General features: G+C 35.3%; 1 protein-coding gene across 2 annotated transcripts in view; it reads right to left on the minus strand.

The window, feature by feature from the left end:
• Positions 1–26,887, minus strand: part of SCYL2 (SCY1 like pseudokinase 2) — a 34,412-nt gene that overhangs the window by 7,306 nt on the left and 219 nt on the right. The window contains exons 2-17 of one of the 2 annotated variants that reach the window (XM_033057891.2): positions 22,760–22,963; positions 18,783–18,940; positions 14,873–15,017; positions 14,079–14,228; positions 13,237–13,458; positions 12,265–12,381; positions 10,782–10,907; positions 9,159–9,335; positions 5,974–5,985; positions 5,721–5,843; positions 4,362–4,475; positions 3,782–3,914; positions 1,901–2,019; positions 1,213–1,313; positions 598–664; positions 388–474 (exon numbers count right to left, since the gene is read on the minus strand). In XM_033057891.2, coding sequence (XP_032913782.1) covers positions 388–474; positions 598–664; positions 1,213–1,313; positions 1,901–2,019; positions 3,782–3,914; positions 4,362–4,475; positions 5,721–5,843; positions 5,974–5,985; positions 9,159–9,335; positions 10,782–10,907; positions 12,265–12,381; positions 13,237–13,458; positions 14,079–14,228; positions 14,873–15,017; positions 18,783–18,940; positions 22,760–22,936 — 2,028 coding nt within the window. In that variant the 5' untranslated portion in view covers positions 22,937–22,963. The remainder of the gene's footprint in view (positions 1–387; positions 475–597; positions 665–1,212; positions 1,314–1,900; positions 2,020–3,781; positions 3,915–4,361; positions 4,476–5,720; positions 5,844–5,973; positions 5,986–9,158; positions 9,336–10,781; positions 10,908–12,264; positions 12,382–13,236; positions 13,459–14,078; positions 14,229–14,872; positions 15,018–18,782; positions 18,941–22,759; positions 22,964–26,887) is intronic. The other variant, XM_033057892.2, reaches the window with a different exon arrangement.

Genomic DNA, 26,887 nt, shown 5'->3' on the forward strand with positions numbered 1-26,887 from the left:
AAACATTTTATCTTAGTTTTTCTTTGTCATTTTTATCATAAGGATCCCTATTTTGCTTTTCCTACCTAAATCCAGTGGTAAAGTTTTAGTTTCATTTCAATCTATACAATTAAGGAGAAAGAAAATTACCACAAATGTATAATCCTAATTGCTACTTTGTACAAAACTATTTTCAATAAAAGGATTACACAGAAATTGAAGGATATGATTTGAACATTTTTCATGGACCCTCCCATGTGACTTATGTATGGTGGTGTGCTATAAATAAAAGTAGTTTGTTTTTCTACTAAAGCTTTAAAAATGGTTATATTTACACATACCCTTTTTCTACAAACCTATCAGCCTTGTATTAGACAGACAGAAAAAGAATTAAAAAATAAAGCACACCTTTCTCTGTATTGCTGACATCTCATTCTCTTTACTATCAGATCCACTAGTGAGAAGATCAGTTCCGTTATTAAATACCTTGTCAATCTGTTTAAGTTCAAAGAAAAAAAACTTCATTATTTGAAATACTATAATTCAAGGCCATGTAAATATCAACTAAGTGATTTTAGATTTCAGTGTTCTGTGTGTAAATTACACACAGTTGCTTACCTGATTGCCTGTACCACTAGATCTTGCCTCTTCAGACCCACTCATTTGGTTGGCTATGTCCAAGGATCTACACAGTGCAGAATGTATTACAACAAGACAACTTTGCAATCACATCCACAACGACAATCTAACAATGTAGATCATTCTTATGCATTTAAATAATACCAAACAATTGCATTATGAGAGCAACCACTTTTAGATAATGCCTTCAGGAGACTGGCAAATGTACCTTTGAGAAATAGTAAATGTCTCCTAATTTTCCATGGTCTTCAGTTCTTCCTTTGAGCAGGATGACCCAGATTTCAGATATCCCAAATTATTTTATCTCAGAAATCTCACCTCTTATCAAGCTCCATAAAATAGCTACAAATACTTTAAAATATCACAGTCTTCTAAAAAGCTATTGTGTTTGTATTTCTCTGATATGGTTCATTTCTCAGCAACTACAGCAAAGCAACTTAGCACACAGAAGCAGATCTTCTGACAACTGTGCTTATTTGAAGTAATTCTTAACTACCGAACTTATAATTACCTGATGTTTTATTGATATGGCTAGACTTCTCTAACATTTGCCAAAAAAATTACTACTACTCCAACACAAACATTAACACTTACTTCTGTTGCTCTTGCATGACATGAAGTTGCTCAAGTTTTGTTTTATGCTCTGCTTCCAATCTATTGAGCATATCTCTTATAACACAAATAAAAGAATTGAACTGAAAAAGAAATACATGAGTTTGGATTTTGCAGTGATGGAATTCAGATAGGTCTAACTTAGCAGATAATACCTCATAAACCTACAATACATAGTGTCAGATAAAAGTGCAGACTTTTAAATAACTTATATACCACCTTCATTACTGTGCATTAAACAGCAAATAACAGAGTGCATACTGAAACAGGGAAAAAGACAGGCCACAAAAAAAAATTGAATGGGGCAACACAGACAAATCCTCCACATACAAGTATTACCAGATTAATTTTCAAACAAACAAACCAACCTGTTATTCCCTTTCCAGTATTTTATAGCAATATAGCATTTTATTTGAGTACTTATGCTAGTAGCTAACTGCTTTTGCAGGGTATTTGGAAGGTAACATTAATTTGGAATTTTATAAAAGATCAGTTAAATACACTGAACAATAACAAGTATAAAACACAGAAATACAGTAAAATTGAGAAGGGTTTTGGTATTGCTTATTTTTACAATAGACAGAGACATGGAGTAATGTATGAATTTTTTTATGACAACAGTTCTCTGATAACTGTCAAGGAAAAGCATGCAAAACAGTCATCTTCCTACCTGATTGAGATTAAGATTGTTCTCAATACTAAGAGGAATCAGATGGGGCAGTACTTTTCCCGCAAGCTGTTCTTTGGTAATTCCCAACTTCTTGTGAGTAAATGTACATTTGTAAATACCTAACACAGAACATCAAAATAGCAGAAATTAAGTTTAGTAAACAATGCGAACAAACTTGAAGTAGCACACTCATATATGTATTGATCATCTGAACAACCACTGTGTTTGTGTGCAAGCAAGGAAAAACATGACCAAGATAATCTTAAAGGCTTAGTACTGATCCACAACAAATAGCAAGAGGTTTTGCTACAGTTCAGAACAAAAGGATGTCCGAAGTCATACTTTGCAGTCATGAAACCTGGTACTAGTCATTGTATTGTTCTGGCCAATTATCTGGGAATATGCATCTCTGAATACATCATGTGCAAGTAATTTGCCACAAACTGACACTGCCACTTGAGAAATCAAGCTGCATCGACTAAGGATGTGTTCTCTCCTGGCACACTACAAGTAACTAGGATTAACATTATCCTGCTCTCTGATTTTTTTTTTACAAACTGTTAACTAGAAGGCTTGGGTTGTTACACATAGTATCAGAACTCATGCATAATCTTCAGCTGTTTTAAAATCACTGAAAAAAGAATCCTGACAGACATGAGAGACGCAGTTTTAAGCCCAAATGTTCTGTAGTGTTTCTGACAGGAAGAGTTGTCTGCTTAAATAGTCCAGCTCTGGTGGCAAACACTGAACGTATTAGCATAAAAGACAGAGCAGCTTTCCTCACTTTCCATAATAGTAAAATAGAGCTGTCACCAAGACAAAGATGATGAAGGAAAGTATTATGATTCTGGAAGAAGGGAGAGCCTGAGTATATAAAACTGATTCCAGCCCATCATTTCCAAACAAGGATTCACTGTATCTGAGTAGAATTCAGAATTAACACAGCTAAAGTAAAAAATAGCATCCCTTATTCTTAGATAGCAAATACAAGTCAAAGTTGCAAGGATTAAGCAAAACAGACAGCTTTAAATCACTACAGATAAGACGCCTTCTTGCTGCTTTTGAGCAAATAAAAATAATGCTGCCATCACATATTAGTACAGTGTTTAATGAAGGTTACTGGCCACACAGCTCAGCTGTTACAATTGGTCTACACCACTTTGGTGTCCGGAGGAGAAATAGTCACTATCTTCCAGACTTGGCCAAGTAGTCACATCTCTTTCTTGGCTCTGGTCATCTGGACTTCTTGAGCCCATTCAATTTGCTAAAATCACACACCCTAAGATAGGCAAGGACCAAGTGGCAGGAGAAAAGCTCAAGTGGAGTGAGGTCTCCCCTTCCCCAAGTACCAAGTCATTAGGTTTTCTTAGTCATTTTGTGAGACCTCACCCGGACTGTGTTCCATTTCTGTGCACAGGCACAACTGTGTGCCTAAACATTCAACAAAATGAGTCTAACAAAACCTGCAGTAAAGAACAGCAGATTTGTACACCATCATTAATAGCATCTGCTATGCTAGAGTGGTAGAAGAAGGCAACAGTAACATCTCAAAAGCTCCAGCATCTGAAAGATGACATTTCATATATTCTTCTGAAGAAAACAGCCTCTCTGACTCTGCCAAGCACTCAGTCCATGTAAGTGTCACAGCCCAAGAACTGCAGTGAGTACTCAGAACTCCACTGGGCCCCAAAGACTAAAAATATATGTACTAGTGCAAAAATGTCATACATAAAGTAACTGAACAGGGGTATACTCAAGAACCAGAAAATTTTTAATAGTCATTTTAGGGATACACTATGTAAACATGTTCAGTGATAACACAGAAAGCTCTCGGATTTATAATATCAAAGCACAGAAGAGAAAGTTGGAAGTGTTAGTTACCTAAAATTCCCATGAGCACCGCAGGTTCCTTTGATGGAATTTGTTGTAGAAAAGGTAAAATATCATCAAGCACAAACCATTTGTCCAAGTACTCCAAAATCTTGCCCAAGCACACCAGTGAGTTTACCCGGACCTGTGAAGCATGGTATGAATTAAACAAACTCTTTATTTATAGAAAAAAAGCAAAACAACTTTACAAAACTCGTAAGAAAATCTTTGTACTGAAAAATTCAAGACAAAAATGCTTTTGTATCATGAAAGAAAAACATTTATTTTTATGCTCACAAAAATTTGGCTTTTCTGCATGACAAACATTGACAATATGTATTACTGTGGAACCTGCTACGGTAATTTTTACAGTATTATTAACATGGTAAGTTGTTAACAACTTTAAAAACTGTTAGAGCAAAGAAGAGGTGCTTTTGAACTTTTAAGAAGTTTTAAAATAAAATTTCAGTACAAAATCAGAATACATTAATGGGCTTTTCTTTAAAGACACAACATGGTGAACCCAAAGTAATTAAAGGTTACAATATTTTCTTAACACTAGAGAACTAGAGAACATTATTATGATACTCACAGCAAGAGAAGAGGTTTGCAAACATGCATTTTTAATTCTTGGAATTAATGAATTTTTCATTGATGGGTAATCTATTAAATTGGCAAACGTGGGAATTATGTTTAGGCAAAGCTCCTAAAAAGAAAAAATCCACACAAGTTTAAAAAGAAACATGCATATTTATTATAAAATTAGTACTAATATAACTCAATATCAGTTAGTTTGAAATATCTTCTTAAGCTTTCCTCTTAAGAAAATATTTAAGGAAGTATGTTCAACTAAGCTGCCCTTATTCTATCAGACTCACTTAAAAACAGCTAGAAAAATAAAGCCTCATGGTATGTATACAGAACCTTAAAAATGGATTTTAGAAAAAAGAGTATTCATAAATTCAGTATATTTAAGCAGCAAGAATATCTTGCATTTTCACAAGGCATCTTTATATGAAACTCAGCTTTTACTACACCAAACTATCAATCTCCTACATAAATCAAGAAAATTTCAATGAGTACTGTCAATAACACTGCAGTACAATGACAGACTGAATGATAAAATATCATGTCAAGGTTAACCATACTTTAGCAACAGAGAAGAAAATAAACACAATTTCAGCCCAATCTCAAAAATAAGAGACAGTAATACTAAATATATGTTGCAAGTAAACACCCCAATAAACAAAGTACTGATGCAGAAAGAAACTCATGACAGGTAATCAGAAACAAAAACCTTTGTCCCTAATATTACAAAGGCTTTGCAAGGGGAGAAGTCACATCTGATTATCCAATACTGCCTTTGAGAAATATTTTGTTTATTTCCCACTCCTGAATGTTTTTGGTAACTGGAAGCTAATTGCAGTTGAATGATTAAAAAAATCCCCCTACACAGAAAAGTAGAGAAAGCATAAGGAGGAAAAAAAAAAAAACAAAACCAAACATAAAAATGTCACCAGAACATATATTAATATGATTTTACAACACATGAGGTCTCCTGAGGTAACTGTCAGCACAGCTGTTCTCACCAGTAGGAGATCAGAATAAGCCACCTCTCACTGAGTGGTATGAGCATGAATGCCTGCATGGTTTCTGCTGCACAGGCAGTGAAATACAAATGCATATCCTACTTTCTGCTACAGTGGCAAGTAAGAACTTTAGCTAAGAGCATTAGAACAATGTGGTTACCCTCCTGGAAAACAAAGGAACTAAATTTTACTTTACCAGAAACAAATGTTCTTTAATAAAGCATTCATCTTTTCAACATTCAGGCATATTATACAATTTTAATTTTTTTTTAATGTAAACAAACACATGAGTACACAAAAAGTTGATATGTCAGCTGAAAGAGGAAAAGGAAAATTTTAAGTAAAGGCTGCAACTACTATACCTGGATCTGAATTGAAGGTGCTTCCAAAGCTCTATAAACCATCGGTAGCACACTGTTCTTTATTTCATCTGGTGGAGTTTTGGTTAGAAGCAAGTCCATTTTTTGCAGGAAGATTAACAATATCTATTCAAAGAAAGACAATTCAGAAGCCAAAAGTTTTAACTGCAAAGGATATAATTACAATTTAAAATGTGTTGTATCATATCAAAAGCTTCAGAAGTTTTCTTATAACTCAGTAAATGTGGTCACTTACCATGTTGCTTGCCTGAAGGCATGGAAGACAAAAAACACTTTGACATGTTATTGCATTTTAAAAACAGCAAATACAAATCAAACAAAATATACATGTTCTAGACTGACTTCTGAGATAACAAATCATAATGACTCAGTAAGGAGTTCTTGCTTCTATTTACAAAAACTTGTAAACAGTTCTCGTTTCTCTTTATGGTCTTTTGTTAAAATGCACCCACAGAAAATCTTTATAACACACACCACTGTTGCAAAAGCTAAACTTTCTAAAACCTGTAACTCAAATTCTGTCCTCAAAGCAGTTGATCATAACTCCGCATATACAAGTTGTATTCTATGTGTCTAAAATCAAAATAGGGACATAAAAAAAATAATATTATGGCTACTAGACGGAGAAAAAATGCCTTTTCTATTTGGTATGGAAATTGTGTATCATAAAATAAACAATCTCAAGCAAAATATTCACATCACATTAATATAAAAAGTAACACTAAAATAGCACATAAGCATAGTGGGATCCATCTCGCTTAAGATTAGCCAACTAAAAGTTAAATGCTATTCCAAATCAATCAGCCAGCTCAGCCTCAAATACAGAGCATTATGTAACTCAAGATTGTTATCACAGGTGCTAGAGGAGACAGTGAGTATCCATTGATACCAGAACTCCTTTCAGAAAATAGGTTAAACTAGATGGAAAAATTATGTTTAAAAGTATCACGTTTATAACAAAAAGCAAAGTATTTTATAGGAAGACTTAAATTTTTGTCTAAAAATATATGGCGATCAGTGTTTCTATATCAAATAAAAAGAAGCATTGAAATGTAGAAACAGAAATGTACCAAGATCCCATTACAAATTTCCCCTTTTTATTTATTCCCCGCTGTCTTTATAGAGAAGAAAAGTAGATTTTTATAGTGCAGCTAATACATGTCTTCTTATTGGTTATTCATAATTGCCCAAATTGTGCACACACAAAAACTCATTCATTCATTCCATGAACATTGATTCTGATGAAATATTCCCATATTATGGACAATCACGGTGAAATGGACAAGATCAATTTTAAAGTCAGATTTTATAGTTTTCTTCAATATACAATCTTTGTCCTAAACTTGAATTTTAAAGACCTGCACTTGCTCTTAAACCTGTTCTTCTCTAACAACCCTAATCATGTAATATTGTGGAATTACACTTTCTGTGTTTAAGCTTCCAGGATCCTATTTCATACTTTTTATTTATTTTGGCAAAAATTAAGAAGGTACAGTCACAGATACACACACACACACCATTTAATAAGCAATTAACAGCACTTGCACTCTAAGTAATAATGCTTCATTCATTAATGCAGAGCCCAGTACTTGTCAGGGAACACTTCTGTGTAGTGAATTAGAAAATGAATTTACAGCACATCCTATGCTAACTGTCTATGGAATCCTGTAGATAAAAAACAAGGGTTTGTCTGGAAAGCTATGTCAGAGTAAGCTAGGATGTCAATGTACAGCACACGTTACTCCACACTAACACCAAGAGTAAGTTTATCTAAATATTCCATGAATTCCCTCACAAAAAGACATTGTGAACACTAGCTAACAATGTCCTCATATTGAATTAGAGCAACTTGCCTATGATACATACATTTCCTAATTCAAATATCCTACTGAAGTCAAGTGACAGGCCCCGCATACAAATCTGTAACATCTTCAAAGAGTGTTTGGAAGAAACACTGGCAACTTCCCTGAATGCCCCTCTCCAGGAGTTACAAGCACATAGAAACTAGACATTTCTGCCTTGTACAAAGACAGTCAGACCTGAAATTCTATCCTCTGGCAGTCTGAACCTTTGTATTATTTTCCAGAATTTCTGATATATTAACTTTGAAAACATGACCTAGATTATTTAAACTTCTCCATACTAAAAAGACCATAGAAATAATAGTTTAATAAGCCATGTAGTACTTTTCATTAAAAATACCAGCATAAGAATTTAACAGTGTCTAGACAGTCACAAAAAAAATTTTGCAAAGCTGCATCTTTATGAGCTGACTCCCAAGTTTGTATTTTGCTTCCTTCATCTCTCAGGATATAAACCAGTTTTTGTGTCCATTTATGCTACAAACTTTTTGCAGCAAGGATCCTGTCACAAATCTAATGTTAAAGGCAGCAGAACACAGAGTTACCTTTTAATATGACACAGCACAAATGAGATACTCACTGGCTTTTGGATCGTTAAACATTGACTTTTTTCAAGACAAAAAAGGTAACATAAAGCTTCAGTGTACCAAATATAAACAGCTTAGGTAGTTCAGATTTCCTGAATATTCTCAGTTAGTCAGCTGTCCCCACTTCCCTACCTTCACAGTACAATGATAATTTTCTAGTCCAGTTTTCTGAAACCCAGAAATAAAAGGTCTGCTATGTTTACCTTGCCCTTTAAGTGCTCTGCAGAGATATAATAGCACACAGGAGTGAGCTAGAAGGAATGCACATCTGTCACTGTGGAAGCACAATGCCCCACTTGTGACAGATTTCTCAGGAATCAAGTGCAAATTTTTGCTCCTTTACAGTAACGATTATGTTGTAATACTTTTATACATTTAAACAGCAGGGAAAGGAGCATATTTTACTTATACATTACACTTGTCAAATAAAAATTAAACAAATTTCACAATTTTTTGCACAGTCCTCAAATAAATACTGCTCTTAATATGAATAAATAGCACTTCTTACAGAGTGTCAAAGCTGCAATTTTTCTACCCCATGATCTCCATGTCAGCAAACTGGATATAAGTAAAAAAAAAACAACCCCAAAAACCCAAGGTTCATCTAATGGTAGAATATATGCAAACACTGTACTGTACAACCGTGCTCAGATTGTTCAGGTAAGTGTTAAAATGCTTACAAATATGTCTTCTACAATCAACCAAAACCAAGTGGTAAATTACACCATTTTTGCAAATCTCATCCCATCTATAAATGCAATATACCCTCAGAACTCATTTAAACAAGCAGAGGTAAAAGCTTTGAGAATTGCCTGGAAAAATCTGTTTTGAATGAATCAAGACTGACTGCCTGGACAACTACAGAGCAGATTGGGCAATTTTTGTGAAGCTGGAAAAGGGAAACAGAACAATTAGTCATTTTTTCAGGGAAAACAAAAAGAAAAACTGTAATATGAGCAATATTAACATACCTGGATTGGTTCTTGTTGCTTAAAAACAGGACCAAGATCAGGTAGAATGAGCTTGATATATTCTTCTTTGGTACACTCCTCAGCAATTAATAGGACATTAGGCAAGACAAAGGGTACCATATCAGGATTCACAAATTCAGAAGTCAAGCAAGGCAGAATTCGCTGAATTATAACACGCTAAAGGAAATAAAAACCAAACAAATATGAATCATGTACTGCACTGCAGTAAGTTACCACTGTGCCAGTTCAGCAGCTTTTGTATCAGCCTGATATTTGCAATAAAGTAGACAGATAATTTTCAGTTTTGATCTCTTATTTGCACAGTACACTGTAGTTAATTTACATTGTACTATTCTGCTTAATTTTCTGTTTGTACTAAAAACATAAATGAAGACTTTAAAAACTGTGAAGATCAACAAAAAACAATTAACTGTACAGAAAACAGGACTTTGAGCCACACACGAGTTATGAAAACCATACTCCACATACTTTCTTTAAAAACAAGACCCCTAAAAATACTCAATAAACCTTCAAATTGCTATTTTTTTCTGTAGCCCATCATTTACTGAACAAATACATAATTCTACAAAACCTCCAAGATACATTGTCTAAATAGGATTCTGCTGATGAAACAGATATTTAAACTGTGGATGTCTACTGCAGCATTAGACATCCTTAAATGCTTTTGAAGTCAATAAACAGAAATATATGGTTTACGGGCACAGTCACTTCCCTTACAAAACAGACTTTCCAGACAGAAAAAAATGAAAAGAATGCCCTAAAGATGATTTGGTCAATCAGTGGCTGTCTAAACTTAGATTAAATGCATGCCACTTATTTCCAAATTCAAAGCAGCAACCATTTCTGATCAAAGGAAAAAACTACTAAATTAAGAAGAATAGAGTATTAAATATGGAGTCTAAATGTTGTACTGTGTAGTAAAAAACAGAATTAAAACCAAAGAAATTTAATGCACTGGTTGAAAAGCTCAGTTATTCTATTATGTAGTAAACTAATCCTAATTTTCTACCTCATACGCATTATGGGCTTATATAAATTAAGGTATGCCACAAAAAGAAAGGGAGCCAGTCTAGACATAGTGCTTAACACTACACAGAAGTATGTACTGACAGGCATTTGCCTTTGAGATATCTGAGCACTGCCAGCACAAGAAAGCACTTAGTCTATTGAGGGAAAAAAGCTTTGCATCATTCAACATTAAAGTACTGCCTTGCTATGAAAAAACCCAAAGCAATCTTATAGGAAGAAAATGTGGCAAAATGGCTTCAAAGAGCTATGATGGCATCTGGAAACACAGGGAAAGCCTTGTAACTGGAGAGAAGACAATTCCCTTTCAAAGTGGGATGAACTACAACATGCAAATGATGGTTCTTTATTTGGCTTATTTGCCATTTCCATTTGAAATATTACTGATTACTGAGGAATACTTCCAGAATAAGCATGTTCTAATCTCCCTTTATTTCCTTCTACTCTATTCTGACAGTCTCATGGCAGTCTATTATGGTACAATGATACAGAAAGTCCAGCATTCCAAGAGTCAAAATGCGAACAGATGTTCATACATTTTCAAACTTGCTATATCAAGACATCATTCAGACATACCTTAGGTAGTTTTGGCAGAACTTTTGGCAGTCCTTTAAAAAACTGTGATTTCTGCAGGTTATCCCTTTGAAATAATGAATCAAAATACTGAAGCGTCATTGCTCCTACATCATCGAAGAATGGTATCTAAAAAAAAGATTAAAAGGTTGTGATCTGGAGGGGGACAACACTGACGCTGCTACAATAATTCCAAAATATAAGCATCTATCCACCCTTTCAGTGCACGACAGTAAGCCTTTACAATGACATGTTTGCAACTAACAATCAGAAAATTAAATTTTTACATATCAAGTAGTATAATATTCATATACAGGTTGATTATTAAGACAGAATTTTCCTAGCATTTTTCAAAAACTCATGCATGTTACGTATATCTAAGTTAAAACGCTATTTCATATGCAGTTAGTGGCTTACGAAACAATGCAATGAAAAATAAAAACTTCAAATTTTCTTCTAGGAATAATTACACTATATTATATTACAATAAAGGATTAATCTACTAGGTTACCCACCCCTGGAAACTCCAGAAGACCCTGGAAGCTGTGGTATCTCTACCCTACGATTCAGTGTGCAGTGTGCAAACATGGGAAAAGAGACTCAACATCTTTATAAACCATACTGCTTAATACAACCACTTACAGATTTGTTTTAGTCCTTCAGACAACTGAGTCGATACCTGAGAAATATCTGCCAATTCCCTTGTTCCCATCTTTCAGCATATAGGTGGACAAAACCATCAACTGCTCCCTGTCCCTTATTCACCCACTATTTCTTTCAACAGTTAAAACACTGATTTCCATCTCTGCATACCATCTTTTTACACCACAGCAAAAGAATAAAATCATCTAGCAAAACAAATCTATAAGCAGGAATATCAAAGGTTACCTAGATTAGAGAAAACGGGGCATGAAACAAGGGAAGAATAATGTTTCAAGTTCTACTTTCAGATAGGAAACGGTTTTGCAACAGTTTTGCCAAATTAAAACTTACATTATATCCTACTTGCAATTAGATTTTGCTTTGTTAGGACAAATAATTTCCAAACACACTTTATTCTTCTGCATACTTAAGAATACATCAGAAATCCTAAGCCAAAAGTTAATCCTATTGCCCTTTCTAATTTTCTCACTTTCAAATCCTTCCAATATAATTTTAAAGACTGAACTGTATAAAATCATAACACAGAAAAGCTTCCAATTATATGGAAGGAATAAAACAGAGTTGCATTGAACAATTTTCGAATAATTTGATCATTTTTGAATAATTTAATAATTTTTCTAAATTCTGTCTTAGCATCCACTTTTTCCATATAAATAAATGTCAGCATAAGGATAACTTTTGGCATTAACTATTACATCTAAATGGTTTAAAAATATTTAACATTTCAGCTAAAATGATTAACAGAAAACACTTTACAATAGCTCTACAAATCAAACACTAATTTGTCTCTTTCCTATGGCTACTGTATTTTCCATGGACTGACCTTAGTCATTTGATCTGCATCTGGTCTGACTGCTGGAGCTACGTTGAGGAGTAGCTTTACATGCTCACGCACCTCCTCAGGTATGTTCTGAAGAGTACTGGAGCTTAAACGGCTCAGCTGTGGAAGTAATTCAAGCATGTACACCATGAAGTCAGAAAACCCTGCATGTATCTACTTCCAGTATACAACAGGCCTATATATACTTTGTTCTCTTGATGGTTTCTCTATCCACACATTTGATATTCCTCCCTTCTTGCTCACAGTCTTCTCTGTTTCCCAAGAGCTGACCTGTTTTAGGTCCCACCCGTTTTTTCAACTTCCCATTGTAGTTCAGGTTATCAGAGAACACAAACATGGTATTTTAAACAGGCAAATGTCATTCTCTGAGGTGCTGTCTATGCACATTAAAACACAGTACATACTGTGTGGCAATGGGGATCCAAAGAAGTTACAGCTAAGGAAACCTGCATATGAAGAGACATTATGTCAGCTGATCCAATTAACTGTGACACTGTCTTTTGTTAACATTCACAGTCCACAAAGAATGTGAAATAGTGATAGTTAAGTGGATACCAACTGCCATGTCAAGTGATCGAATCACCCTAAACCCAGCCCTCTTCAATGGTCCTACATAGGTAATTCACTGCCAGGTGTTTCATACTATTCACACTGACAGGTAAGCATTATTTTACAAGACCAGCATTCAACAGGTTTGCAGAGAAATCAGGTGAAAAATGCAATTTTAAGTTTATAAAGTTGGTACGTGTAACCTCCTCTAAACATATTTTTATTTCTCATATTTTGCTAGGATTTTTTTTTTCTTGTTATAACAACAGTATGCAGAGTAAGATACCATTGTCAGATGGTTTATGTTGGAGCACTGACAGTGTTCTCAATATTTAAATCTATTTTACAGTAATAACTTTTCAAATATGAAAATCAACAAATAATAGTCATATAAAGAACAAATACCTGGTCCAGTTGTCTACTAAAGCTTTTATAAATATCTTGTTTGTTGACTTCAAAAATTGGTTTGCCTTTATTAAACACTGCATACATAACAGCTCCCAGAGAGTACATATCACTGGCTGTCTCACAGCTCACAGAGAGAATATATTCTGGTGCCAGATACTCAGGATTTGGAAGACACAAGGATGGCAAGTTTGGATCCCATTCCTTACAAGGGAACTTTGGCTGCAAGGGAAGTATGAGAAGTAAAATAAAGTACATTTATCAAGGATGTTAAAGACCATTTTCAAAAAGAAACTCAAGCAGCAAAAAATAATTAAGCCACTCAAATTCAATTATGAATCAAACAGAAACAGAGCAAGGCAAAACTGTTAAGAATCTCTCTCTGTAGATTAGAGTGATTAGCTGATGCATTTTTTTCTGAATATTAGAGCTGAGAAGCATAATGTAAAATCAAAGTACTACTGTAATGGGGAAACATGAACTATGATAAAATTCATTTTAAGAGGCAGCAACTAGGCACTGAGTAGGTGCACACACTAAGTTAGGTAGGCTTACATGCCATCCAATATGAAGGGGAGCAGAAGTGCCACAGGCTCCAGCCTCTGTCTGAAACCATCACTAGTCTACTGTGACTCCACTGAGCCCATTCAGGCTCTTTTTCTGAGACAATCAAATGCAGCACTTCAATCCAGACCAGTGCCATATGCTCTAACATTTGGCCAACCAAATACAGAGGTGAATATTAAATAAGTGGTTCTATACTGGAATGCAAGATCATGAATCTGGTTTCAGGCAAGGACCTGAATTTGAAATTGAATGATGATAAATATAAAGATTATTACCTCCTGTTCAGATGGATTTGTTGATTGGATACAAAAATCAAATCCCATAATTTTCCATGCTCCACTCTTATTCAAAATTATATTTTCAGGAGTAATATTTCCATGGACCATTTTGACACTGCTATGCAAAAATGACAAACCTTCAGAAACCTGTCCATAAAAGATCATTATTTCAGGTTAAATATTTCCCCAAACATCCTATAAGACATTTACAAATATTCTGTTCCGATGGTCACAGTTAAATTCCTAAGTTAACTAAGAAACAATTTTTCATCACTATTTTAGCCTATGCCTTAAACACTATGCATGAAGGAAATTAAACACAGATGGGTAATCAGCAGGTGAGACTACTAATGTCAATTAACTATCACAGCATAAGTGTGGTGATGCATTCACCTCTCCCCTCAGGCCACATCATCTTGGAAGAAGAAAAATTCTTTATGAAGCTGATCAGCATATTCACCAAACAAAACCTGGGAGCTTATGGCTCTCCACAGAATGTAAAGAAAAGATTCACATAAGGAAGAGGCAGCTGTAGCATAGACATTGACATGGAAAATAAAAATTGAATTTTCTATTTTACATGTCAGAACAATCAAAAAAAGAGTAGCAGCTTAGAGCTTCTAGTGTTTATCCTCTCTCACACCTACAGTGATCAGGGCACTATTATTACTCACCTCACTGTTATTTGATTTACTATAGGCAGACAAAACTTTGGCAGTGTACTGACTTCATAAAAAAAAATCAGTAATACTAAAAGCAGAAAAAAATTATAAAGACAACCTGTATCATACCTGAAGCAAACCATATTTGGTCTCCACGTCATAAAGTTTGTATTCTTTAATGTCTGATGGTAAAGGAGAAGGTAGATTGTCCCAGCTGCCAAGAACATTAGCTAAACTTGCACAGACTGGTTCTGTACAAAATGCCAAGCAATCCCTGTATAGGAAATGCATTAAAAAATTTCTTGTATATAAATGTAATATATCTCTTGACTGCAAATAAAGAACCATACAAATACCATATTACACATTGCCAAAGCACCTGGTGCTACCAAAAGCCATGTTATATTTCAGGTTTTAAATTCCTTCCGTATTATCCTAAAGAGAAACACATAAATGCCTGAAATTTAAAAAATAATATTAGAATTAGGCTATTTTATTCTCTAACATTCATATAAATCACTAATGATTCACACAATGCTTCATAAATTATTTTTTTAATAATGCTTTTCTTGTCCTGATCCAGGAAAAAATGATCAAATAATTCTCTCTCCTATTAAAACTTGTAAAATCAGACTTCTACCTATGCCTAAAACTAATGTTTCCCTGACTGAGGTAATACTTAATGAGGTCAGATAATGATCAGAAGCTAAATTAATATATTATAAGGGAGCACCTAAACATTTTTTTACTTTGACAAGTGATGGAGAAGATCTGTAAACACAAATATGCTTGTTATATGAACTTCAGTTTGCATGTGAAGTGACTGTTCTCTAAATTATTTTATTGATTTTTTTTTTTTCTTCATGAAAAATTAATGGTCTTGCTTATGCATTTTTGGGTCAATTGTGTTTGAAAAGCACAGAAGAAGCAAACTTCTACTCGTAAGGACTGGTTGTAACACTGCGAAAACTTCAAATTTCAAAATTGGTCCTGAAACCAATATGTGTCTCCATTTCATGAACTTCATGCAACACAGACAGTCATTCTTTACATCCACATTCTTCATACTGCTCTGCACAGTGGTGGAGGCTCTGGCCAGCTATCACAATTCACTCCTTAATTGTTTTAAAGGGGTTTTTTTTGAGAAAGCACTACATGGATGGCAGCACACATACCTACTTTAAGGAACATTAATCATGAGAACACTAAATACTGCATCAGTATCAACACAGAAAACAAAAACTGAGTAACAGTAACAAAGATACCTTTTTAATATAAAGTTATAGGCAAGAAGACAGAGCCTAACTTTCTGATCACCCCATAAAAACATCAGAACATAGGTCCCAGCATGAAACTACAACATATTTTTAAAGTATTTCTATAATTAACAAGCTTGACCTTTGAAGTAAAATAAGACCACTGAAACATGCAAACCTCTTACTATTCATCCCAATTTTAGTTTTATCTACTGCCTTTCTAAAAGAAAAACAACAGAAAAGTAAAATACATTGAATGCTAAGTGTCAGCTAACCTGAAAGAATTTTTTTGCTTGGTTTCCTCCCTGTCTGTTAATGACATACCTTTCATTTTTCTATTAATACGACTACGGCTATAAAACTTGTTCCTGTTATAAACAGAAGTCAAAATGAGAACATAGAAAGACAAAGTCCTTTATATTCAGTCTAACTTCAGCTTTACCACAGAGCTTATCCATTTAGTTATAGTTAAGACACAGATGATAGAAAAAAACCTAGGGAACAGTTTTCGTAACAAACTCTCTGATTACTGTTCTTTTGAGGAATAAAAAGACAGCTGTTTATTTTTTACTTTAGGAGGCAAATTCAAAAAGGGCCCAAGCCCACAGTACTGGAGGGATCTAATAAAAACAGCAGAATATTGCAGAAGTTGATGTCTACTATATAGTGCAACTGCCTTAACAGTTTCCTGAATAATAGCAACATGAAAATCAGAGTAATAAGATAGAAACATTTTAAAAATAAAAAGTGATGGGCAAAAATACATATGCTTTCTACAGGGAAAGAACGTAAGAAATTTAATGTCCCATAAATTATTAGGGACAATTCACAATACCATCATTTTTAAAGGTAGGAATGATATTATGAGTTAATCCACAATTAATTTTTTTTTTATTTTCTTCAATAACAAGTTAAATATAAATTAATATTGCTTTCCAGTGCTGTTAATGGAATTCAAGACCATCTGTAAATAAACTCATATTAAATATTTAGTAAAAATAAGGAGCTACTCATAAAAATCCTGAGAGGTATACATCATTAGATGTATTATGTACATTTATATTAAGCATAACTACATTGGATACCAATAATTTTTAGTAGTAACATTCTACTCATAGTGGAAAAACTATCTGCACACTAGGGTCAGAAAGGTATGACCTTTATTTCCATATCTACGTCAGCCCTCCAGGTACATCAAATATCTATTTGCCTCAAAGGAGGAATAACGAGTGACCTGCAAGCAATTCATTACTCTGGAAAGACCTGAAATCCTAAAGCAATCTTACAGCATGCTTGCACAAGGTTACACACACATATATTCTACATAAACCTTTCTTTTATTAATCTCCTTCAGAAACTGTTACATCAGTTTCTGGCACAGCAAGCAACTGCACAGGTTTTGTGCTTCTGGTGTTTCTACCAGCAGCTGAGTGTGCTGAGTATGGAAACAAAAACAGCAGAAGCAAAGTGTAAGGCATTACTAAAAACTCACAAACAAGAACTCTGATGTAATTACACTTCTAATTTTACTCAAAAGGCTTAAATGCTTCACAAGAACACCACCAAAGCTTTCTTAAAGGCATGAATCTTAGCCTTTTCTTCTGAAGGGCAAAGTTCAGAGGAAAAGTTGTTGAGTCAACTGGAAAACTGACAATTTTAGGAGGAAGCCTGAGGTATACTCTGGAATTCACTTGCATACACTATAATTTGAGATGACCCTAGGCCATTTAGCATGTAGTAGTTTATTTACTGCTATAGAATACTGAGAGCTGTCTTCAACTACCTAATTGATTTTCTTTAGGCCATTGTAAGGGACATACTAGATCACAGGTGCAATGACAGTTTTGAATACCTGTTAATGTGAAATGTATTCAGCACTGGAGGAAAGATAGATATGAATACGCAAGTGCAATTTAATCCAATAAACCTGTTTCAAAGCAGGCATTGCAAAGATGAAGAAGCATTCCTACAGTATTCTCAGCTCCTAGAAGCCATTTGGAAAAACTCAAGATTACACAGAAAGAAAGGACATTATACAATGAATCCTTATCAGGCTACCATTTAGGATCACAGAATGGCAGAGGTTAGAAAGCACTTCTGGAAATCATCAACCCCCTTCCTATCCGGGGGAAAAAAAACCCTAAAACCTTCATGATCTTATTTGGTAGTATCAGAATCAGCTTCCTATGAAACCTTGATTTTCTTGGTTAGATTTTAGTGTGCTGTTATCCCTACAGCTGAACAATAAATCTGTAAGACTAAACAGCTATTGTGCCTAGTGACCAATCTTTCATAAATCAAATAAGCACTAGAAGAACCTGCTGAATTTTGCCTCCCTTGACAGGCACTTGAGGGCCTTTTCAACACATATTTAGCTACAACACACACAATTTACCAAAAATCCCTAATCTCACATGTAATAAATACGTGTACTCATACATGGAATAAAACATATGAATAAGTTTTGGAGAGAAAACTATTCTAACAGAGTTCTTCAAAAGCAAAATTAATTAAAGCACCAAATTTTCATGCTGTAATGATCCTGTGTAACCTTACAGCTGCAACTGGACTAATATCAAGCAATAGATTATTAATTCGATTCACACCAGAACTACATTCTATGGAGGGGTAGGGGGGAAATACAGGGGTAGGGTGAATATCTTGTTTTATGAATAAATACACTAAACTTGAATCTCATCAGATGTATGTACTGAATGTTCCAGACAGTTTACATCCAATATAAAAACAATTATTAAAAATAGCTGTTCTTTACTACAGCTTACCTGGATTCTTCTAATGGATGCTGAACAGTAAGCAGCCTAGGGTGTCGGAGCCTAGTTAGCTGTTGGACACCTCGTTTTAAGGAATCAATAATCTGATCTTTTTCAAATTTTTGGTACTTGTCTATTAGCTTCTTATCAAAGACAAAAACAGCCACTTCCTGAAAATAAGCAACAGAATTTACTCAATATATAGCACAGCCAAAACCTAAGCCTATGCACAATTATATACAAATGAGTTTTTTGAATCAACAGTACAATCCCAGCAATGCAATAACCAAACAAAAAAACCTGACTTGTTCCTACTTAGTCCCAGTCATGGGTTACTGTATATAAATTCTGAAATTTACATATTGAGTTAAGGTACCTTAAGCTCCTTTATTGTACAAACAGTAACGCGCAAACTATAACCCCTACAGTGACAAAGCAGCAGATCCACAGTCAGAAATCAGTTTGATTTTAAGTAGATGAAAGAATTTATATCAATTATGAACAGTTAAAATATTCTGAGTATATATCAAGTGTTGCTTTATTAAGCCAGGTCCTGCCTCAGTGTTCTGCTCCAAGCCAGTACAACCCGACAAAACAGACACAGTAGTCTATCAATCTGATCAGACCATTCACATGATAAAACATTATGAATTTTTAATGCCTAAAAGTGTGCAAAAAATAGTCACAAAAATGTTATAAACCAAGAAATCCTCTCCAACTTCTGCAACTGGAGCAGGAGAAAAATTAAGAAATTTGTATGAAACTTTGAAATTACAATGTAAAATAAAAAATTAGATTACATCCCTACCTGGGAAGTCCTTAATGTGAAATATATCAACTGATGGAAAAAGGAATTAAAAATTTTTATCAGGAAACAGACTTTTATAGGCTGCTACAACAGTATTAAGAATAATAGTAAAGGTTAGAAAGCAGAAGAAAATATTATGAAAATACAGTATTTAGTTCCAAGAGGAACTCTATGTTCTTTTACTGCACATTTTATAACCATTACTCTAGAATCTCACAGGAGCAGCTACATTATTAATTAAAAAAAAAAACCCTACAAACTTTTAGAAATAGGCTGTCCAAAATATGAAATTCATCCCAATACACAAAAAATTGTTTTTCAGCTATTTTCGTTAAGCCATTAGCAGGAGAATTCCTGCCACTACCCATATCGGCTCCAGCTTTTAAGTATGATGGATCAAACACTAACACAATGCAGAGAAAAGCAATGACAGGATGGAAGACATACACTGAGCAGTACATGACCAATAACAAAATTTCAAACTAAGACAGCACTTCTGAAAAAACTTCTGATTAATGACAAGTGAAAAGAATCAGCAAGTGAATATTTCAATTAGCTATGGTTTGAGTATTTTGTGATGGGTCTAAGTTCTTTTGGTGCTTGCTGCAATCCTGCATGGTTTGTTTAAACTCATAATTCCCTGAATCTGGCAGAAGAGAACACAGTTTGCACTCCAGATCCTTAACCAGCTGACTTGAGGCCATTAGGTCACTCTCGACTGTCAACAGCCTTTTGCTGGGACTTACCTTCTGAATTCTGCTAGCTTTACAACTGAGCTGGTAACTACTTTGTGACCTTACCCAATCTATTTATGATTGCACTTTCTAAGCAGAAGGACAAGTGCCATATTATACCAGAAAAAGTATAGTGCATAAAGTTTAAGTTAATAAATCTAAGATGAGCTGAAATACATACTGTGAAATCATACATCTATATATAAATCTTTCAAACAAATCAGCTATGAAATAGTGCCAGACAAGCATATGCACACAAGTTTTCCTCACACTCTGTTAGGTTGTTACTCAGTCACCTACACAGCAACCAAGGAAAGACAAGGCACATTAAAAAAATAATAACAAATAAACATTCAGAAATCCTGGAAAAGTAGCAAGGCAGGAATCAGGCAGAACTCAGAAAAGAAGAATGAAGTTACAGGTATCTACTGTCACCGGAGATGGAATATTTGTAACTGTCCACTGACTTAAAATAGGAACAAAAATAATCCTGAAAACAAAGATTTCTGATGAGATCTGCTGCTGTAATGTTCAAACTTCCAAGTTTAGCTGTTTTATCTGGCTGCAATGACTTAAACTATTACTTCTGTTCTGATAAACTGACAACAGGGTAATTATGCCCTTACTTCCTGCTTGTCTGATTACAATACACTCTGCAAAAAAAAAGCTTATAGCTTCAAATTAGATATACACACTTGGAATATATCAAATATGTCAACTTCACAAAGTGACTGCTATCACCTGGAAAATGATAGCCAGCCCAAAGAATATTCAGAACGTAATAGAAGAGAAATAAAAAATAATTTTAAAGAACTTATATTGCAGTACAACATACCTTAAGCTGTATTACCACAGTTTTGTTTTGCAATGGCAAAGTGAATGTTGACATGATGTTACCTAACTGGTAATATTAATAATGAATGGTAACTGCATGTCAAAACTCCAGCCATCTCAAATTCCATGCAGTACAACTGCTGCTGTGTTATTAATTACTAATAATGGCATACAACTGCACAGGTGTTAGTCAGGGTTTACAGAGATATTGTAGGACAACACAGAGCACTCGAACTAAAACTCTGTAAAACCATTGGTCAGAACACCCATTCAAGGCTTGAAAAACGTGATTGACAGGAACCTAATTACATATACTCTGTCAACTATACAGTGAAAGAAACTTGCTACAACTCTCCATACCTTAAGGATATACCTGCTACAGGACAAATTCTTACTGGGCACATAGACTGCATAGAACCCATCAAAATTAAAATGCTTACAATGTTACCACTTCTTTGTATAGCTGAGTAAGACCAAAAAAAATGCCCAAATCAATTGGTATGTTGGGTAAATTCAGTAAATACAAGATGCATAAAGCTCTTCAACAGCTAAAAAATGCATGAAGACACAGCAAAAGTACCTGATTAAACATTATTCAGACTGTCACACAGAATCAGATCACATATTCTTTGCAGGTTATTTGTGTACTGTATTTATCTATTTGCTACTGTTTATTTGCCTATGATCTAACAGATTGTATAAACATTTTCCTAAGTTATTCCTTTGTGTCCATTTCTTTTTGGTACATGTGCAAACTGACCCATTGTCTAAGTGATTTTACATCACTTTCTATTACATTTAATTAAAGACCATATTTTATTAACACTTCTATTTACACTTTGAAAATTGTATTTCCTCCCCAAATTTGAAAAAAGACTTTTCACCTTTCTCCAGTGTAACAAAATATTTTCTGTAATAACAATTCTTAAACTCTGTTTCTGGCAAATCTTCTTCTGAAGTCACAGTCCCATATTCATTGATACATATGACTTCAAGTGAGTCAAAAGTTTGAGTATTAGTGCTTAAACCCTTATACCTTAAGGAAACTAAAAGGGAACAATACTGATCTGAAAGCAGCACAGGGAAAGCATAACTAACTTCCTTCACAATCTCATCCTCTATCCCGTGCCTTCCTGTCACAGTATCTCACAACTTAACATTTCTAATAACTGTTCGATTTCTGTATGGTAGCTGAACAAAAAACTACAGTGTCTTCTGCTGACAACAAATTATGACATACTTCATAGTTATTTTAAAACATAAAAACCCAGAATTGTTACCAAAAAAAAGTTGCAAGACGCAACAAACTGGGGAATCAATCCATTTTAAAGGAAACTTCTTCCTTCTTGTCTGATCACTTTTAACTCAGATTAATTCTTGATCTTGGTTCCAAATTGTATGCTATGAATGCAGAACTACTTCTTTCTCCAACAATGAAGGCTTAAAGCACGTAAAGCTGAGAACAATATACTTAAATAATGCTGAGTTCTTTGTGTCATTTCACCACCCTTAACGTTAGTCTGTCCAGTTGATTTTAACTGCCACTTACCAACTGCTACCAATCAATCTGTCATCTCATGTTTATAAACACAGGCCTTTACTTGATAACTCACCTGCTTTGTCGATTTTTTAGTTCCATTAAATATCTTCCAAGCAAGACCATTACCTCCACTGGCAATATGTCGCCCAACATCAAATTCCCTGGTAACGGGATTTCCCATGACTGCACTGGTGACATCAGCTGTCACCTTTGTGACAGTGCTCTTCAGCTTATTCAGCATGGACTCCATGGTTTCAATTTGCACCAAAGGCTTATCCTACAAAGACAGGAAAAGAAAGGTTTCACAGTCCTCTCAGTTCAACCATTTCTTGAAAGCAGTAATCAAATAATGCAAAGAATTTATAAACTGTCCCCCAACAGGAAAGGTTCACACCTTGTGTATTAGTATCCATCAAAAAGAAAAATCTGAAGGAAAACAGACTCTTTTAATTCCAGTGTTCACAGAGCTACTCATCTGTCTGAAGTGAAGGACTGCTTAAGATCCCAGGCCAGCAAAATAATGGATGTGTATTATACAGACAGCAAGTAAAAAACAAACATTCTGTCCTACACAGTGCTTTTCAAACTGAAAGCTCAAAATCTGATTGCTGACGTTACCATCTGTATGATTCAACTCATAATGAACTTAAGTATTAAGTGCAAGGGAAGGAAGCAAGAAACCATCTTTTTATGCTTAAACAAAATTATACAAGGAAGTTTTTTCCACATCACCTTTCAAATTTTAAAGTTAAAAGATTGTGGCAGCTTCCAATTTACTTCATCTTCCCCTGTAATGTGTACTTTCAGAGTTTTCTATATTTTCATAATAAATCTGACTTGCCTATTCTGACAGATACAAGTTCTGAAGCCTGTGTCCCATTTATACAATTGTTTCTCTGACAATGTATACACAAAAGAGAATGAAGATAGACATTTATCCTCCTTAACTGTGTGAGCAAGGAAAAAGAGAGAATGCAAGAAGAAATTATTTCCTGGAACCAGTATTATGCAGTATATTCAAAAGCAACACTTAGGGATATTTCTTCAGTCTCTCTTTCAAGTAAGATGCAAAGATATCTGTATCCTTCAGTCAAACTTCACCAAAAATCAACAGCACTCAAGTTACCTGGACACACATTCGTTCTCTCCCTGGTAATATAGATTTGATTCCACTACAGATCAGGACAAATAATCTCATTAAATTTCAATTGCAAAGACAGACCTGTAATAGAGGTCTGTAAATGTCCAAGAAGTAATAAACATACTGAACAAAACCTCTAAAAAGTTCCCTGTCTTATGGAACAATTCACTCCAGTGCAGTTGTGTGTAGCAGTATTAGCCAAGCAAACCTTAGCACAGTGCTGCATGGGGAACAGCTGTGCTGCTCTACCTTGACTCTTGGTGCAGTCATATCCCATCTTCAGTATCCTACCTTAGGGAAATGCAGGAACACACTAATGCCATGGCTCCATAGCTATTTCTCCAATTTCCATGTCAGCTGAAGCGACACAACTTCATGCTACCAAATGACAAACTCAGCAGGAATTTCAAGAAAATATATTTTTAAAAAGACAGGAATCCAGCTGCACAGATCTCAATCTCTCAAATAGTCATATTTAAATCAGACATAGTTATGACTTCAACAGGGCAACTCAGGAGCAAAATCAGATGTGACTATAAGCATGTTAAGGGCGGAGTTTGTTTCAATTATGCGGACTGCGAGTTTTAGATATGAGAAGCTGTTTCTGAAATCAACAAGACAATCTTAAGAATAACTACAAATTTGTTTGGTATCTAGTTAATGTTTTGTTGAGACCATACCTTGAAATAAATTATGGAAACACAGAATTCCTTTATTAAGTAATTTCATTTCAGTATTTAAAATTTTATTATTACAATAAATTAATTTTACTTGATGACTCATGACATGGAAAGACATATGCAAGTCCTAACTGTGCAGCCCTAGACCAAACTGCTATGAAGACACTGGCTAATATCCCTGTATAAAGGAACTTTTCATTAAATAAATACCTACAAATGAGGACCATGGATTATTCTAAAAAGGAGCTATAGGCATATCCAACTATCAGCAATCAGCTATTCTGTGGGTAAACTCTAGATGCTAAAGGACTATAAAATCAATCCTAATGAGTTTAAGATAATCCCAAATCTAATCTACTTGGGTTTAGATCTTATGCTTTTTCCATTGTTTTGTTCACTCCAAGCCATCAAATCTTCTCTAGTACCAATGCAACACCATCTTGTGCTAGGACTCTCAAAACCAATAAAACACTTTGCAAAATTAACTGCAGAAATATTATGAAGAAAATGCATGGACATGCATGTTCATATTCTTTTGTGTAAGTCTGAAAGGAAGCTTCTCTACACAGATGGAAAAATGGTGTAGCATTCATTAAATCAGAAGTGCCCTCTACTGTGAGTGACAGACTAACTGCAGTGAGTAGCCTGAAAAAGCCACTAGGTGAGAATGTCAACAGCATTCCAGTATCTGAAGTGCTAGAATTTAAAATTCAAGTGTGGTAGACCCTGTCCAACCTGTTCCCCTCCAGTTTGACAGCAGGCAAACTATTGTTTAATCTAGTTTCTGAGCAAGTAGCACCAAGAAACTTATTTCTCAATAAGCAGAGAGGGTTTAAAGTTTACATCCACGTAACTGTAAATATGTAGAAATCCTCTTATCAACATGTAAGCTAAAATAGTATATCATTTGAATGCAAGCTATAATATTATATTTTGCTTTATAAAAACAATTGCTACCACCAAATTCAGTAAAAAAATCTATATATGTCAACAGGAGCAATGTACCTAGAAAATCCATGCCCCACCCAAAATATCTGTTTTGGATAGTATCTGTAATACCATAAATCATGATGAGTTAACCAACTCTGAAATATGCAAGTCTAGTTCTCAACTGTAGGAAAACTCATTCAATTAAGACTGGTCTAGTATGTCTAAAAAAAAAACAACAACCAAGTGGCAATTAAGTCAGTCACCCACAATGAAATCTGAATTTCAGTGTATTTCAAGTTAAAAGGTAATAAGGCAAATGCAAAAATCTGAAATGCTACAGTGTTTGGAAAAGCAACACAGGAGATGCAACAAATGTTTAAGAATTATTCCTGTTTGAATTTCATACATAATATTAATGCTACTGATTCTGAGTCCATGAAACCTGGAACTAATCCTAAAAAATTCTGAATGTCCAATATGTTTTTTTCATTCACAATCAGTAATGGCTTTTATGCTGATGTACATCAGCATTCATACGGCAACATGAAGAGAACAATCACTTAGCACAGTGAGCAACAAGCAACACTGCACTCAGAAAGGAGGCAAAACATTCAAAACCTTGAAATCAGGCTGTTGAAATCCACAACAAAGACTATCCACCATTTTTCAATTCTTACTCATATAAAAACACCTGCATAATGCAAGCCCATCAATTTATCCTCAAACTAATCCATAGCTTCATCTGATATATGGCTGAGGGTGCACACTGTACAGCAGCACAGCATACGCTCCCACTATTCTGAACTACGCCAAGCTGGGATTCCCCTTTGGGAACCAAGACCAGCAGGCTGGCGCACAGCGACTTCACGGCACCCAACCGCATCCCATCCACCTGTCCCAAGCCAGGATCAATCCACAGAAGTGCTGGAACAACTGAGTCACAGCAAACAAAAGGACAAAACTCCAAAATTTCTCAGGCCACAACCAGTCTTTTGCATTTGTTACAAAAACACCGAGAGGGTCATATGCAATGAAGCACTGTGCAAGGCGGCTGTCGCCGCACGTCACCTTCTTAACTTTCATGCACCATTTCGGTACTGAGCTTCAGCCGAATCCCTCCCAAAACACCACGGAACGAGACCCATGAGCAGGGTTCTGCCTGTCGCCTGGTGACAGGTGAGACCCAGACCGTGCGCTGCACAAACCGCGGTCAGCCTCCTGCGGGCCAGTCCTCCCGGACGAAGTATTTACTGTTACTGACAGCGAGAGCGGAGCCGCACCGCTCCGCGCCGCAGGGCCGGTGCCTGCGCTCCCCGCTCCGCCGGGGGCGGGCGGCCACAGGCGGCTGGTGACCCGCGATCCGCCGGCTCGGGCAGCTCAGCTTGTCCCCGCACGGCCCTGCCCGGCATCGAGCCTCCGGGGCGGCCCTTCCTGTCCAGCCCTCAGCGCC

Source organism: Catharus ustulatus, chromosome 4 (genome assembly GCF_009819885.2).
Source record: "Catharus ustulatus isolate bCatUst1 chromosome 4, bCatUst1.pri.v2, whole genome shotgun sequence".
Classification (NCBI taxonomy): Eukaryota; Metazoa; Chordata; class Aves; order Passeriformes; family Turdidae; genus Catharus; species Catharus ustulatus.